This window comes from Phacochoerus africanus, chromosome 9, assembly GCF_016906955.1.
Source record: "Phacochoerus africanus isolate WHEZ1 chromosome 9, ROS_Pafr_v1, whole genome shotgun sequence".
In the NCBI taxonomy this organism is placed as follows: Eukaryota; Metazoa; Chordata; class Mammalia; order Artiodactyla; family Suidae; genus Phacochoerus; species Phacochoerus africanus.
This window is the reverse complement of record NC_062552.1, coordinates 91,728,237-91,746,209: the sequence shown is the minus strand read 5'-3', so window position 1 is coordinate 91,746,209 and position 17,973 is coordinate 91,728,237. Positions and strand designations below refer to the sequence as shown.

The 17,973-nt window shown below is 45.7% G+C and overlaps 1 protein-coding gene and 1 long non-coding RNA gene across 2 annotated transcripts in view; one reads left to right on the top strand and one right to left on the bottom strand.

Annotated features, from left to right (window-relative positions):
• Positions 1-168: 168 nt before the first annotated feature.
• LOC125134935 (uncharacterized) lies at positions 169-9,982 on the top strand. Its single transcript, XR_007136874.1, has 3 exons — positions 169-1,015; positions 4,642-4,728; positions 9,549-9,982. It is a non-coding gene; the product is annotated as an uncharacterized LOC125134935 (long non-coding RNA).
• FNTB (farnesyltransferase, CAAX box, beta) overlaps positions 5,565-17,973 on the bottom strand; it is a 76,284-nt gene continuing 63,875 nt past the window's right edge. Inside the window, exons 10-12 of the mRNA XM_047794511.1 lie at positions 12,841-12,952; positions 11,600-11,714; positions 5,565-7,026 (exon numbers count right to left, since the gene is read on the bottom strand). Coding sequence (XP_047650467.1) covers positions 6,895-7,026; positions 11,600-11,714; positions 12,841-12,952 — 359 coding nt within the window. The 3' untranslated portion in view covers positions 5,565-6,894. The remainder of the gene's footprint in view (positions 7,027-11,599; positions 11,715-12,840; positions 12,953-17,973) is intronic.

Here is a 17,973-nt window from a genome sequence, read left to right as displayed (position 1 = left end):
GTCGGATGCAGGTTTGACCCCTGGCCTCTCTCAGTGGGTTAAGGATACGGTGTTGCTGTGAGTGTGGTATAGGTCACAGACATGGCTCGGATCCTGCGTTTCTATGGCTGTGCAATAGGCTGGCGGCTACAGCTCCAATTCGACCCCTAGCCTGGGAACCTCCATATGCTTCGGATGCAGCCCTAAAAAGACAAAAGGCGGCAAAAAAAAAAAAAAAAATTGGTATTTTTCAACAGCTGTGTTTCTGCAGGGGGGCAGAGAAAGCTTTCCATTAAGCTGAGCTGGTGACAGGCACTCTGTCCCACCTGCCTGGTTTTGTCCTTGGAGAAGTAGGAGGGAGGCACATCAGCCGCCTGGCCCCAGCCTCTGAACCTCCTGCACCAGCTGGTAAAAACAGAGGCGAGGAGGTTATTGCAAGGAAGTTAAAGAGGGTGTCTAGGAACCAGTTAGGCACGCCGGGCCGGGCCAGAGCAGGCTGGCTGCTACCTGGGCTGTGGTCAGCACCCAGGAAAGAGTGACTCACCACGGCCTTGCTGTGCGTCACACAGCGTCACTCAACACTGGGCACGAAACTGGTGCCAGGACCTGACAGTGGGAGATGGGTTAGAAGGGTCAGGCGAGCCTGCCCCAGCCATTTGCTGTCACCATCCTTGTCCTGGTGAAAGATGAGAGCAGGCATTCAGGGCCTCAGTTGCCCACCTGTGTAGGTAACTCACTCATGTTCACCTGCTGTTCCATCCCCTGAGGCCACCCACTTCAGAGACGGGTCATGGAAGCACGTGGCCTTCTTAGGCGGCAACAGATGTGGGTTCAGTTCAGACTCCACTACTTGATAGCTAGAAAACCTTGGGTGATTCAGTTAAGCTCTGACCTGTTTCTCCAGTTATAAAATGCAGATAACACACCTGCCTCACCCTTCTCATGAGGATGAGTCAAGGATCACATGAGGAGAGGCTCTCAGGGGTTATTGTTTGGATGGAGGTGGCAAGGACCATCAGCAATCTTCAGGCAGCAGGTAAGGACTTCATGGCCCTGGGCTTAATCTGGGGTAGAATTTTGTATGTGTGAGGTGGCTTTCGTTTGCAAGCAACAGAAAATCCAACTCAAACTGGCTTACAGAGCTGGAAAACCCAGAGGCCGACCCAGGCTGCAGGAGCAGTGTGACAGGGCTCTGGCGATGTTTCTCAGTAAGTTTCTCAGTGCTGGCTTCCTTCTAGGTAGGAAAACGGGTGTTATTAGAGTCCCAGGCCACACATCCCACCATCCCAAACAGGAAAGAGCTGCTTTCCCCTGTTACCAAATGTCCAGGGCTTCCCTCTCTTTGGTCTCTTGTGGGGCACATGGAGGTTCCCAAGCTAGGGGTTAAATCAGAGCTGCAGCTGCAGGCCTACACCACAGCCATGGCAACGCAGGATCCGAGCCACGTCTGCAACCTACACCACAGCTTGTGGCAACGCCGGATCCTTTAAACCCACTAGGCAAGGCCAGGGATCGAACCCACATCCTCGTGGATACTACTCGGATTTATTACCATGAGCCACAATGGGAACTCCCAGGCCTGGGTTATTATTAAACCTGAACAAACTACTAAAGCAAAGAAGGGTGGATAAAAATGATTGGCTTAGGCCAATCGGCCTGAGGTGGAAGTAGGAGGGGAGATAAATCCACACAAGCTTTTTGGCTGCCACAGCTGGGGAGGGAGGAATAGATGCCAACAGTGTCCACTGCAGGTCTGGAGTCCACCATTGCAGAGAACATGGTGACTGGCCTCTCTGGCATCCTTGCCCCCTTTTGGCTACAACCCTAATTTGCACTGAGGCCTCATTCTCTCCCCACTCTTAGACTGTGTGCTTCTGATGGAATTTCCCACTCATGGGAGAAGCATGTGGTCAATCAGTGCGCTGTAATCTGGCCGTGGGATTGCTTCTCAGAAAGACACCTGGCTTGACCAAAGCCAGTGAAATGCAATGATATTAGGAAGGAAGGATCAGCTGCTCTTGTCTGCTGAACTTGACCCTAGGAGGATATAAGGTCTGGAGCTATTGCTCCTGCCATTTTAGAACCACATAGAGCCTGCAGCTGGAGCCAATATAGAAAGATGGAGAGAAACCCATTGAAGCCACTTAAACCAAACTAATTCCTGGACGTTCAGTTTCTAAGCCAATACATTTCTTCTTTGCTTTAAGCTAGTTTGGGTCAAGTTTTCTGTCAGTTGAAACAGTGCCTTAAATCATACAATTCTCCTTCCTGTTCAAGGGCAGCGAGTGCCCTGAGCACTGCACGTGGGTGGTTAGAGCACTTGGGCCAAACTTTACCAAGTTCACTATGTCATTTGACACTTAATATTAGGTACATGGAAAACATCCCAGCTGTGAAAGATGGGGAAGAATGCTGAATAAATATGGCTGGGATTTAGTCAGATCTAGGCCGGCCACCTACAGCCCATGGGCTAAATCTGGTCCACTACATTGTCATGAAATTTTACTAGAACATAGTAGTCATACTTTGTCTGCAGCTGCTTTGTACTACAATGGTAAAGCAGAGTGGAGTAGTTGCTTGAAGCCTGATACGTTTAGTATTTGGCCTTTTACAGAAAAAGTTTGCTTCCCCCTGGCATAAATGGTGGAAGAATAAAGTATTAGCAAAATACTTCCCCCCCAAATGAATACCTGTGTTCCCCAAATGGAAGCAACACTGACTAGGCCTCCATTATAGTCCTCTGTATCTCATTAATATCAAACCCTACTATCAGCATTAAGAAAGCAAACTTTCTTTTTTTTTGTCTTTTCTAGGGCCACTTCCCATGGCATATGGAGGTGCCCAGGCTAGGGGTCTAATCAGAGCTGTAGCCGCCAGCCTACGCCACAGCCACAGCAACCCTGGATCTTTAACCCACTGAGCAAGGCCAGGGATCGAACCCACAACCTCATGGTTCCTAGTCGGATTCGTTAACCACTGTGCCACGATAGGAACTCCAAGAAAGCAAACTTTCATTGCATCAAATTTATCCCAGTAAATGAACGTCCTATGTCTTTGTTAAGATTTGGTCTCTGCAGGGCTTGTGTCTCAGTAGCCCTAGCCCTGGTCACAGAGTGTGTAGGAAGCTCCAGGCCTACAAACATTCATTTCCCACCTTGGACATTACCCTTTCCTCTGAGTTGGGATGAATTTGCTGAAGCTACTGGCAAATTCCTACAGGGAGTCCAGTAAACTCACTTCCTTAAGGAGGTGGGATCTGTGTAAACGTGGTGGGAGTAAGAGACAAGTTCTTTGATGCCACGTCGGCATTGTTAAGCTGTACACCTGACTTCTGAAGCCAGTGAATTCCACTTCTACCAACAATCTAGTGCACTTGGGGCAATCAAGAAGCTCCACTTTTTTTTTTTTTTGGAGTTCCCATTGTGACTCAGTGGTAATTAACCCAACTTGTATCCATGAGGATGCAGGTTTGATTCCTAGCCTCACTCAGTGGGTTAGAGGATCCATCGTTGCCGTGAGCTGTGGTGTAGGTCACAGATATGGTTCAGAGCCCATGTCGCTGTGGCTCTGGTATAGGCCGGCAGCTGCAGCTCCAATTCGACTCGTACGTAGCCTGGGAATTTTCATATGCCGTGGGTGTGGCACTAAAAAGAAAAAAAAAAGCAGCTCCATTTTTAATTCCCAGCTATCAAGTTCCTGCCAGAAGTGCGGCATAGTAGCATAGTTAATACTGGTGAAGTGGCCAGGGTCATGTAAGCAGCCACCCTGTCAGGGGGTTCTAATCCACTTCTCTTCTAAGTTAAATCACCAGGAGGCAGCATTCCAAGGTCCAAGGCTAGATTCAAGGTCCAGAAAGGCCATCATGGAACTGTTTTCTGGGTTGTCTTTTTTTTGACTGTGCCCACGACATGCAGAAGTTCCCGAGCCAGGGATTGAACTTGAGCCACGGCAGTGACAACACCAAGTCCTTAATTGCTAGGCCACCAGGGAACTCGGGGAACTGTTATTTAATATTTAATGGCCTCTGCTTTTGTGTGAGGTCTTCATGGAAGGACACGACTGCATTGTTCACAAGGCAGTGACCAGAATCTAACTTACAGCTTTTAACTCAGAAATGATCCCATGCACAGAGGGCAGCTCAGGAACATAGTTGACTGCTGGTGTCATCTCAGGCACCTTTGTACTGACTTATCCACAGTAGTCTGGCAGCTTCCCAACTCACACAGCATTCATGGTGGGTCTGAGATAGGTCCAAGGGGGCTGTTCAGGTCCATCTGGATAGAGAGATCTGTGGTAGTGTTCTGTTTCTTTATTTGGGGTAACCTACCTTGAAAGTTATATAAATGCCTCCTACTTAAGGATCCACATGAGGAGTTCCCATTGTGGCGCAGTGGTTAACGAATCCGACTAGGAACCATGAGGTTGCAGGTTCGGTCCCTGCCCCTGCTCAGTGGGTTAACAATCCAGCGTTGCCCTGAGCTGTGGTATAGGTTGCAGATGCGGCTCAGATCCCGCGTTGCTGTGGCTCCGGCATAGGCTGGTGGCTACGGCTCCGATTCGACCCCTAGCCTGGGAACCTCCATATGCTACGGGAGCGACCCAAGAAATGGCAAAAAAAAAAAAAAAAGGATCCACATGATAAATCTGAGAATTTACCTACAGGACCCACTTTGGATGCTGCTGGGAAACCCTCCAGACCCAAACGGGAGCAGGAGAAGTCTCATGGATATGCCTGTGCAAACCCCTGAGGTAAGAATACCAGTAAAAACAACCTCTCTTCTCTGCCTCGCCAAACCTTCCCACCCCTTTGGGGCTCGGCACAAATTCTTCCTCCTTGGTATAAAGCCAGTCTAGACTGAAGCCATCCAATCCGCCTCTTAACCACACCAATTGTTACCGCAATTAATCCCATAATATCTTGAGGCTACTGGTGTTAGGGTTTGGCCTTTTGTTGCAGTGATGGGAATGGTGCATTTCAGTATGCTGTTTTGCCTGACTTCTGTTAACAGGGCAAAATTAGCACAGGCACAGGGATTACATTCCGGGATGTGGATTTGGAGGGCACCTCTTCTCACCATCAAGGAGAGGGGCAGGTCACAGAGCACCCACTTTCTTGGCTTCTCCTTGGGAGGGGGTCTCTGACCAGATGAGGAGGAAAGCCAGGTGATCACAGGGTGCCGACCTGTCCCTGTGACAGCGCCCGGCCCCTGACCAGGATGTCACCTACCCACCCACTGTCGAGTGCCTTCGTGAGCACTCCGGAGCACCCCCCTGCTCTCAGGGAGACACACACACACACACACACACACACTCACTCACTCTGAGCGGAGTGCTGGGCCAAACCAAACTGCTCCAGGGAGCCTGGGACATGGCTTTCCTCCTCCTCTCAGGCTCTCCGTGTCCTTAACTGGAGAAGGTATGTGAGGGAGGGAGGAACCTGTCTGACCTCTTTGTAACCACTGATGCGTGTGGTCTGAAATCAGACAGAGGAGGAGACTGGTGACCCACAAACCCCCGCCAAACTCCTAACACTGGGCACACTGAAGGCCTTTTCCTGGGACCTGTCACAAATGAGAGACATCATAGAAAATGTTATTCTTTTTATTATTTCAAGGAGGTAATACACAGCCCCAAACGTCAAAGCACTAGGGAATTAGAGGCAGCAGACGGCCAAAGTTGTTGAGAAGAGCATCATGCTGCATCTCCAGGCCCCCATCTGCCCACAGCCCACGGCTGCTTACAGGAAGGCCAGACCAGCAACATGGCACTTGCTGTGACTGTGGCAGTGGACAGGTGACCCAACTCAATACCCCACTGACTAAGGAAGGGTTCTCCTGGGTGGGCAGCGCTCAGCCCTGCCCCGGCCAGGTATACATGGCTACTGCCTTGGCGGCAACCAGCTTATCTAGCACTTGATTTTATTTCTGTGAGCCTGGAGTGGGTAGGATGGGAATAAATCCTGAGTCAGAAATGAAGGTGAAAGACTTAGTAGTGTTAATACTCTGGGTGAGAGAAGACAACACTGTCTGAGAAGGGTGGGCTGGGAGTCGATAGAAGAAAGATGGCAACACCGAGACTGGCCAGGGACTGAAGGCGCTGCTTTGCAGCCATCAGAGGGGTTTTTGGGGGGGCACATGATGTGGGGGACCTGGGGGGTGGGCTCTGAGGCTCCTGCTTCCTCTGGCACAGAGTTGATCTAGAAGTTCATTTTTCACTCATAATTGGTTTTGTGGGTCTAGGTCACCACCCCAGGGGCTGAAGCAAGTCCTGCCTGTGCACAAGGCTGGCCATGGAGATGTGTGGTCAGTGCCCAGTGTGGGCAGGGAGGGACTCACATCTCCCAAGACCTTTCTCCCCCGATCCCAGCTCCTTCCCCTGCAGGTGACCAGGGTGGGAGGTAGGGGGCCTCGGGCACCTCAGAGTGAAGCCCCACCACATTGTTTTCCTGGAGAATTCATTTTGGTGGGACCTAAGGTCCCCACCTGGCAGCGAGCAGACTCATGTCCACCCATGGGAAGCCACCTTCTGGCGGCTGAATGGTGGTGCGAGTAGGAAGGGCAGCAGCGGCTCTGGATACAGTAATACTCTGACATCGTTCATTCCAATGCCATGGTCAGACTGGAGCGCTGGCGAGAGGGCTGCTCCTTCCCAGCATGCACTGTTCCCCAGCCAACCCCGGCCAGGTCAGAGCCAGGTTCAGATGCCACATGGCCGGTAGATTTTTGGTTTAACAGGAATGGAAAGAATCTTTAAAAAACCAGGCCACTGCGTTCTCTAGACTGGGAGCCATCGGTTTTGTTTAACAAGAAAGGACAAAGAACCAAACTCCACAGTGGCCAAGGCTTGTGCAGCACAGAATGCAGTGTGGTCTGACTGGGGAGGTGGGTGAACACAGACCCGTGGACCTCGTGTCCTCTAGTCAGTGGCAGGCTCTGCTGTTGCCTCATCCTCATGCTCCTCAAAGCCTGGGACCGGCTTCTGTAGAAAGTGCATGGTGGCTTGGATCACCTTATCTGGTCCAATATTGTATACAGGGTGAGTGGGCTGCTGCAAAGAGAACAGATGCCAATTAATCACTCCAGTGCACAGCCTTTGCCCATTTAATGCACTTACAAGAATATAACATCGGAGATCCCACTGTGGCTCAATGGTTAACAAACCCAACTAGCATTCATGAGGACGAGGGTTCAATCCCTGGCCTCACTCAGTGGGTTAAGGATCTGGCATTGCCGTGAACTGTGGCTTGGATTCCACGTTGCTGTGGTTAGGCCAGCAGCCACAGCGCCAATTGGACCCCTAGCCTGGGCACCTCCATATGCTGCGGTGCAGCCCTAAAAAGACAAAAAGACAAAACAAAAAACATAATATAAGGAATCATCAGAGATACACATGGAGATTTATCTCACAAGGCCCTATTGTACAACAGGGAACATGGGACACAGAGGAAGAGAGCCATTAAAAACATGCTTTCAGCATGTAAATCAATGAAATTAGAATACATCATACACAAAAATAAATTCAAAATGGCCTAAAGACTTAAATACAAAACAGAACACCATAAAACTCCAAGAAGAGAACAAGAGAAGGCAAAACATTGACATAAATCCTACCAATGTCTTCTTAGGTCAGTCTCCCAAAACAACGGAAATAAAAGCAAAAATGAACAAATGGGACCTAATCAAACTTAAGCTTTTGCACAGCAAAGGAAACCATAAACAAAATGAAAAGAAAACCTACGGACTGGGTGAAAATATTTGCAAAGATGCAACTGACAAAAGACATCCTTTCAAATATTTAATGATATTGGCAAATACTTGCATTAAGTGTGGAAGACAGTATGTGATATTATCCCCAAACTTATGATTTTGGGAGGATTTTTTGGCCATAGATTCAGCCAAAAAATAAAGTGTTGGTAGATATGATGTATATGAAATAGGCCAAAAAAAAAAAAAAATGAATGTAGGCCAAAATAGGAACAGTGATGATTGTTTTTAATTTTCTTTTAGTTTTATATGTACTCCAATTATTTTAAAAATAAATATGTATTTATAATCAAGAAAAAGGACCATGATCCTATTACACTTAAGGCATCAGGCCATCAATAAGTTAATTTATCCCACAGAACCCCCTCCCCCTCCCAAAAAAAACTTTAGTGTGAGACAGGGCACAAGCCTAGGCCAGTACTGAAGTTAAGAAAATACTTTGAGCAAATCCATGCCAGAACAAAGTCAGGTAAACTAAATAGTTTTATAGAGCAATATGAATTTTCAAAATTGATTCAAGAAAAAAATTTTTAAAACCTATATAGGTTAAATCAACAACAACTGTTTATTTTGCTACCAGCATTTCTGTTCCCCCCCCCCCCAAAAAAAAAAATATCAGGCCTACATGGTTTCTCAAGCAAATGTTAGCTTACAGGGAACCAATAATCATTAACTTATACAAACTTTTCTAAAGACTAAAAAAAATTTTCAAGTAGGGGAAGAAGATGGCCATCTAGTTTTATGAGGCTATATTATTGTGAAACACAAACTGGAAAAGAATACAAAAAAAAAAAGTTTTAGATCAATATTTCTGATGAACACACATGCAAAAAATCCTAAATAAAAATACTAGCAAAGTGAATCCTGCAGGCAGTGTGTTAAACCAGCACATACACACTCACTCTAAAGGGCTTGTCCTGGTTAATATGTAAGGTTAACATCAGAACATGTATCAACCAAACAGAACATTAGAGGAGAAAAACTAGATGTAAAAAAAGCATTCAATAAAGTTCAATACTAGATTATGATCGAAACAAACGAAAAACCCCAGCAAACCAGGAATAGACGGGAACATTCTTAACCTAATATGAAATACCTATGAAAACATCACAGTAAGCATCCTATTCATGGTGGAATTACAGAAGCCTCCCCATTAAAATCAGAAACAAGATAGGAACACTTCCCATTACCACCTCCAGTCGGCACACCATTGGGGTTTTAGCCAACATTACAAGGCAAGAAAAAGAAAGTTCTTAAGAATCAGGGAGGAAAAGGCAAAACCAAAGATGATACTTACTATGTTCTAAATTTAAGAAATCCAAGAGATTCTAGAGACAAACTATTAAAACTATTAAGAGAATTCAGCAAGGTGGCTGGATACAAAATTAAAATATGATTATCAATAGCTATATACAACCAATTACAAAATAAAATGGAAAGGAGTTCATGTTGTGGCCCAGTGGTGATGAACCCAACTAGGATCCATGAGGATGCAGGTTTGACCCCTGGCCTTGCCTAGTGGGTTAAGGATCCAACGTTGCTGTGAGTTGTGGTGCAGGTCGTAAACGCAGCTCAGATCTGGTGGCTGTGCCATAGGTCGCAGCTGCAGCTCAAATTTGATCCCCAGTCCAGGAACTTGCATATGCTGCAGGTGCAGCCAAAAATAAATAAATAAATAGGAAGCCTTAACATTGAAAAGAAGTTAGTTCTCTCCCATTAATCTTATATTCAATGCAATTCTAACAAAAAAAATTATTAGGTTTTGTTTTTGTTTTTGTTTTTTTTTGTTTTGTGGAACTTGATAAGCTGATCCTAAAATGCAAGGAAATCCTAAAATGCAAAAGGCAAAGAAGAGCCAAGGCAATCTTGAGGAGAAAGAACAAGGTGAGTGGGAATTGCCTACATGCATTTAAGATTTGCTTAAGACTGAGAAGATAACAAACAGATCGTCAGAACAGAACAGAGTGTCCAGAAACAGAGTTACCTCATACAGAAACTTGAGTATGTGACACACATGTGATACTCATCAGCAGGAGGGGTTGTAAACTTCAGTAAATGGTGCTGGTCAATTGGTTATCCAAATAGGAAAATGATAAAATTACACCCACCCCTCACTGCAGACGGAAATCAATTCCAAGAAAGTTAAAGCACTAGATGGGAAAAGCAAAACTTTAAACTGTCTCAAAGAAAATATATTTATGACCTCGGGTGGGAAAAGATTTAAGTAACCCCTCCCCCCCCCAAAAAAGGCCCCTCAAAAACTAAAAAGGCAAAGAAAATTATTCACTTTATCATTAAAGTCTTCTATTCGACAAAAAAACACTAGAAACAAAGTCACCAACAGGAAGAGACTGACCACACACACACTGCTGACGAACAGTTAGTATCAAGAACACACAAAGAACTCCTGCAAACATACATATAAGAAAAAAAAATTATAAATAAGAAAATGAGCAATGGATAGGAACTGGCTGGCATTTCACAGAAGACATAACACAAGTGGCCAAAAAACGTTTGAAAAGATGCTCAGCCCTGCTGGTAATCGGGGAAATGCAAAACAAAATCAAGACACCATTTCACATCTGTCAAGTTGGCAGAAAGGAAAAGTCTGGCTACGGGATGACTCATCTTGGTGCCATGTGAGCATAAAACAACCCAAGCACACAGGGGCGTGGTTCAGGGCCGGTTAGTGAAGATGAGGGTGTGTCTCTCCCAGAGAAACTAATGCGAGAATGTTCACTGCAATACCAGGGTAATAGCACAATCTGAAACCATCTCCATGTTAACAGAAGACCAGTCAGTGAAACTGGGGTACACTTAGGCAAGGGAATACTATACAGTAGTTAAGATGAGTAAACTGGAGCACCGCATATGAAGACAAATAAACCTCAAAAGTGTAACAGTCAGTGAGAAAAGTGATACACTGTTAAGTGGTGCAATAAATACTGTTTTCAAACATACAAAACAACTCTATTGTTCGTGGATACATACCTATGTAGCAACAGCACAGAAACATCTGCAGGCATGATAAATGTCAAGTTTACGACAGAGTTATGCTGAGGAAGGAGGGAGGGAAAAGAATGGAAGGGGGTTGCATAGGAGGCAAATAGGCAAAAATGTTAAGACATTTTTGAAATGTGAAAGCCGAAGGATGGTTTTGATTTTCTCGATTACTAGTGAGTTTGAGCATCTTTTCATCCACCTACTGGCCAACTGTGTTTCTTCTGCTGGAATGTTTCATGAGAGTCTGCACCGACCCTATCACCTGATGTCTGTGGAGAGTCATAGCGAAGTCACCTTTCAGGCTAATGACGAACTCAGGAGCACCCCATGTGGCCAGGCTGGTCTGGGGCTGGATGCAGTGGTGAACAGCCGGCCCGCACGAGGCTGACAGTTTTAGAGGGAAGCGGACCAAACCAGTTAAACGCACATGTGACAAACTGTGCTGAATGCTCTGAAGGGCATAGACAAAGCTCTGGCAGAGTGTCTCATTTACAGAAGGTGGTCTGAGAAGGCTTCTCTGGAGGGATGGCCGCAAGCTGAGGACTCCAGAAGACAACCAGCCACCTGGCTGCAGACGCTAAGCTCACTGCCTCCTAGTCAGCTTCCTCAGAGAGGGGAACTTGTGACACGTGGTCTGGGTGCTGGACTCTGGGGCAAGGGCACAGACCCTCTGTCCCACGGTGGACCCCCTCCTTGGAACCTCAGGAGAATGGGCTTCAGACAGAGAGAGGGAGGCTGGAGACAGCAAGCTCACCAGCCTGTGCCTGTGGGACCTGCGCACAGCCAGTTCTCTTGGCAGCCCATTCTGCACCCCTGCAGAGCAGCAGTGTTCAGCAAGCCCCAACCCTCCTTACCAGGGCGTTTTCCGGCACACCCAGGACCACATCGTGCAGCATGGCTCCGCTGCCGAAGTGCTGGGCTATGGACAGGCCGCTCAGGCAGTAGCAGGTGTGGTAGAAGTCTCGGGACCTGCAAGGACAGGGGGGCTCTGAGCAGGTGCTCCTCTGCTCCCCGCCCACCCCCAGCACAGCCTCCCAACAACAAAGGCCACCGCTCAGACACAGGGGCCCCAGGGAGCTCACACTCCCATCCCACCCTCCACATGCCTCCAACAAGCTGGCTTCCCCAGAAGCAGTGTGCACAGCCCCATCCTTCTGCCCTTCCTGGCGCCAGGAACTGTCATCCTAGAGTCAGTCCCTTCACCTGTTTTCTGGAAGGCGCTCTCCAGGATAGTGCTGGTACTAAATCAATATATTTCTCAAAACAAAAAAAAAAACAAAATGTCTAGAAGTGGGCCAAAGTCATTCCTCATAAATCGCTGGGAACCAGCCTTCAGGTGGGCCTTCCCGTGGATGCTGTTGGCAGCAGGTGTGTGTGGTGAGCAGCCTGTAATAGTTGTGATTATAATCTGTTTATGACCCTCAGGAGTTTTAAAATCCTATATCCTGTTGTAGTTAAATAAGTTTGGTTAAATAAAAAATACCACATGGTATCACTTACATGTGAAATCTAAAATATGGCACAAGTGAATCTATCTACAAAACAGAAACAGATCGTGGACATGGAAGGTGGACTTGTGTTTGCTGTGGGGAGAGAAGGGATGGATGGGAGTTTGCGGTTGCAGATGCAAACTATTACATTTAGAACGGATGGGTAAAGCGGTCCTGCTGTACAGCACAGGGAACTGTGTACAGTCTCGGGTTAGAACACGATGGAAGATAGTATTAAAAAAAAGTGTGTATATATATATGTATGGCTGGGTCGCTTATGCTGTATAGCAGAAATTGAAGGAACACTGCAAATTAACAATACTCTAATAAAAAAATTTTTTTAAAGAGGAAAGAAAAGTTACCAACCCAGTGATCTGTTTACTTAACTGGAGAGGGTGCGAGGAAGCTGGGGAAAGGCAGGCACTGGAGGGGCCAGGGTGGATGGTACTGGGAGCGGGTGCGCTTGCCCGCCTGGCCTGCTTCCTCCCCTGCCACGGGCGCACTACACAGCTGCAGGGAAAGGGACACCCCACCCATCTGGCTCAGAGGAGGCCTGAGGTGCTCATCCCTCCCCCTTCCTCCCTCCCCAGAGAAAAGGCACTCACTTGCCAGGTTTATCCAGAAGGCCCCCGGCGGGGCACTGGCAGCACATGAGAATGTACTCCTGCAGCGCCTGCTGATGAAACATCCAGCGGCTCATGCTGAGGGCAGGGTCACCTGCAGAAGACAAAGCATCAGCGCAGGCCTGGGCCTGGCCCAAGTCCAGCAAAGGAATGATGACTTCTTTGTATTTTATCACCCAATGAATGGCAACTGTCAAGGTTTCCCTCTATTCTCCTGGAAAGAATGCTGAAAATGACATTCTAGGGACCCTCGAACCTCTTCATCCAAGTCTTGAGACATGCCCTCTCCCCTGAACCTTGACCTGAGTCAAAGAGCAGCAGGTCCAAGTGGCACTCAACTTTACCTGAAGTGTCCCCTTACCCTGGATGACCATCCTAAACCACATCCCCTGCAGGCATGGACAAGCTTATTTAGCTCAGTTTTCCAGACTGACCTCTGCTACTGGCTGCCTTTTTTTCTTTTTTTGTTTTGGCTGCAACCATGGGCTCCAGAGCACCAGAGAAGTTCCCAAGCCAGGAACTGCCAGGGAACCCCTTCCTCTTAAGATACTTCTTCTAGCACATCTCTGAAACTTGTTAAGCAGACTCTATTTAGCCAAGGGAACTCTAATGGGGTACTAGTTTCTGTTTCTTTCACTTCTCTAAGCCTGAATTTAATCTGTCTCTAAAGGGAATTCTCTAGTCTCTTGGCTCAAAAATTTTCCCTAAGAAGCATTCTAGTAACCATCTTCCTGTACAAGCAGAAATTGGCAATTCTGGTGAGAATACTAAAGTACTGGCCAGCAACCAAGCTTCTTCACTCTGAAGTTCCATCAGCAAGAATCAGAGAATGCTGTGGACCACTCGGTTACCAAGGGCGGGTGGAGAGGGACACATGGCCAACAGACAGACGTGCATGGAAACACATATGTGGGAACTGATTTGTTTTTTCTTTTTACACCTGCACCTGCACCTACAGCACATGTAAGTTCCTAGGCCAGGAGTTGAATGGGAGCTACAGCTGCAGCCTACAGCCACAGCAATACCGGATCCAAGCCCCATCTGCAACCTATGCTGTAGCTCATGACAATACCAGATCCCGAACACACTGAGTGAGGCCAGGGATCGAATTCACATCCTCACGGATACCATGTCAGGTTCTTAACCCACTGAGCCACAACAAGAACTCTGGGAATTGATTTTTTAAAAATACACATATAGGATGTGGAATTAATCTGTGATAATCTACGTGGGGAAAGAATCTGAAAAAGAATGGAGGTGTGTATAACTGAACCACTTTGTTGAGAAACAGAAATTATCACAACCATGTAGATCAACTATACTTCAATAAAAGTTTAAAAAAATGAAAAGCAAAAGGATGTGCATTAAGTTTTTGGTCATGGAGTTCCCGTGTCGTGGTGCAGCGGAAACAATTCCAACTAGGAACCACAAGGTTGCAGGTTCAATCCCTGGCCTCGCTCAGTGGGTTAAGAATCCGGCATTGCCATGAGCTGTGGTGTAGGTCGCAGACGAGGCTTGGATCTGATGTGGCTGTGGTGTAGGCCAGCAGCTGTCGCTCCAGTTCAACCCCTAGCCTGGGATCCTCTATATGCCACAGGTGCAGCCCTAAAAAGAAAAAAAAAAAAAGTTTTTGGTCAATTTTATACTTTGATACCTGGGCTACAAAGATAGCAAACAATCTGAAAAAGCAACTGAAACCTAATTTTTCGTTCTTCCAGTCTTTGTTTCTATGCATTTTTCTATAGAGTTAGGATAATTTTTATCTTACATTTTTCATTTAATTCTACAGGCATACATTTTTCTATTCTGCTACATAATCTTCACAACCATCATTCTGAAGGGACATATATTTCATTAAGTGGACACATAAGGTAATGGCATCAATATAGATACTGGACCAAAACACTCAAATATATGAGTAGAGAATCTTCTATGGTAAAATTTATCAAAGTTTTGGTATAGAGAAATATTTGATTTTGGAATATTCATATACATAGAATACTAGAGAAAATAATCATTTTTAGAGATTTCTTAAATGAGAGATGGGGTAGTCAGAAAGTGATCGCCATCTCCTGGGTTGAACACTGGATGAGGTACATGGTTGGCTGACACTTGGGGATCAGGTACAAAAACCACTCATCTTCAACACACAGGTCCCACCTGGCCCCTAAGATGCTCACACTGGAAGAGGAACATGGGAACCAAGCCCCAGGGAGGAGGAGCTTCTCAGGTCCCCCGTCTCGTGCTCAGCCCAGGACACGTGCTTTCTGAAGCACTGACTATTGTCATTACTCCTCTTTGTTCTTGCTCCTCTTGGGAGCACAGCGGACTCTGTTGGAGATACACACAGATAGGATGGGACCTTGAGTCTGAGGTTGTTTCCAGTTCCTTGCAATCATAAAAAATGCTACAATAGGGAGTTCCTGTCGTGGCTCAGTGGTAACAAACCCGACTAGGATTCATGAGGATGTGGGCTTGATCCCTGTCAGTGGGTGAAGGATCTGACGTTGCTGTGAGCTGTGGTGTAGTTCAAAGATGAGGCTCAGATCCTGCGTTGTCGTGGCTGTGCTACAGGCCTGCAGCTGCATCTCTGATTCAACCTCTAGCCTGGTGACTTCCATATGCTGTGGGTGTGGCCCTAAAAAGCAAAAAAAAAAAAAAAAAAAAAAAAAATGCCACAATAAACATCTTTGTGAATCTTCTCTATGCTTAGGATTATTTTCTTCAAATAGATTCACAGGACTGAAATGATTCAGTTAAAGGGAATAAACATTTTTAAGGCTTTTAAGATACTGATAAACTGCTTTAACACTTCATATAGCCACCAGCAAAATTTAGGATCTTCCTGTACTACTGCCAACATTGGTTACTTGGGGGAAAAAAAAAAAAAGTCCTCAGTATATAACTGAATTGCTTTGTTGTATAGCAGAAATTAACACAATATTGTAGATCAACTGTAATTCAATAAAACTTTAAAAATGAAAAAATAAAATTATGCTAACTCTTCCTCCTCCAAAAAAAGTTCTCAGCAATTAAAAGGTTAAAAAGAAACAGTACCTGATCATTTGTTTTGATTTGCATGCCTTTAATTACTTAATTAAAGTCACTGTGGGTGACTTTTCCCATAACTTTATCTCACAAGTTGTCTTTCCTTTGGAGAATATCTGTCCTTCATCTGAGATTCAGGTGTTAATTTTATTTTTATTTTTTTATTTTTCGGTATTTTTTAGGGCTGATCCCCTGGCATATGGAAGTTCCCAAGCTAGGGGTTGAATCAAAGCTGCAGCTGCCAGCCTACACCACAGCCAAAACAACTCAGGATCCGAGCCGCTTCTGCAACCTATACCACAGCTCACGGCAATGCTGGATCCTTTTTTTTTTTTTTTTTTGTCTTTTTGCTGTTTCTTGGGCCACTCCCGCAGCATATGGAGGTTCCCAGTCTAGGGGTCGAATCAGAGCTGTAGCCACCGGCCTATGCCAGAGCCACAGCAACTCAGGATCTGAGCCAAGTCTGCAACCTACACCACAGCTCACGGCGACGCCGGATTGTCAACCCACTGAGCAAGGGCAGGGACCGAACCCGCAACCTCATGGTTCCTAGTTGGATTCGTTAACCACTGCGCCAGGAAGGGAACTCCCCGGCAATGCTGGATCCTTAACTCACTATGCGAGGCCAGGGCTCGAACCTGAAACCTCACGGTTACTGGCCAAATTTGTTACTGCTGAGCCATGACAGGAACTTCCCAAGTATCAATTTTATTAATCTAGCTTTTTACTATATATACTCTTTATCTATATCATATGTTATACCTAGTTCTCCCTTTTTGCTTTTTTTTGGTTGCATGGGTTTTTTAAATTATGTGTATGTAGTATATATATATGCTGTAATCACACTTGATTTCTTCTTTTAAGAAGCACATTTAATGGGTACAGGAATGTTGAGAGGGTAATGAAAAGTCTAAAATTGATTACAGCGATGGTTGCACCACTCAATATGCTAAAAATTGCACACTTTAAATGGGTGAACTGTCAGTATGTGAATTATATTTCAAGAAAGGCATATTTACTAAACTTCAGGATACTGCATTAAACACTGGTATAAAATATACCTTTATTTCATTTCCTATAATAAATGAAAGACTTACTATAAGGTAAATGATAACCTACCGCTCAAGTTGGAATCTGAAAAGAAAATGCTGTTTATGATGAAATAGATTACAGAGTGTTTCAGGGACCTTCTAAAGGCTCAAAGTTCATAAACTCCTGTGAGGAACTTCTTGAGATCCTGAATTTGCACATCAACACACATAATCACGGGGAGATGAAGAGAGATATGATTACAGGGTTGTAACTGTGCACTGGAGTCAGCCTTTTAAATCCTTTGTACCTCTCCCTTAAAATACAGATCCCCATTACAATGTCATTTTGCATTTCAAAGGTTTCTTTTATCTGAGAAATGAAAAGTTTTTCAAACAGTAACTGACAGGTAGAGCCACCTGCAGCTCAATTTCACAGATGGACAAATACAGCCTAGCGTACATCCCAAACATGCAAGCAACTAGTCACTATGCGTCCAGAAAGAAACTCACAAGCCTGCAGTCTTAACTGCTCCACAAAAAGGAACTCACTAGTTTCATCAGCATTTGATATTTTAAAGATATTAATAATAATTTGTTCTTCTACTCAAATACTGTCTTTTACACATAAGGCAGCTACTGCATGAACAACTGATGGCCACATGCAGAGTCAGGGACTGGCCTGGATTCCTGTGCTACAGTGTACCGGTTGGCCCCACATCATCTTTTTAGTTATTGGTGTGACCTTTGAAAAATGCGTTTGTTCAGACCCATTGTGGCTTAGAAATGAATCCGACTAGGAACCATGAGGTTGCGGGTTCCATCCCTGGCCTTGCTCAGTGAGTTAAGGATCCAGCATTGCCGTGAGCTGTGGTGTAGGTCGTAGACACAGCTCGGATCTGGTGTTGCTGTGGCTGTGACGTAGGCCGGCAGCTATAGCTCCGATTTGACCCCTAGTCTGGGAGCCTCCATATGCCATGTGTGCAGCCTTAAAAAGCAAAAAAAAGAAAAAAAGAAAAATGTATTGTTCACATACCAA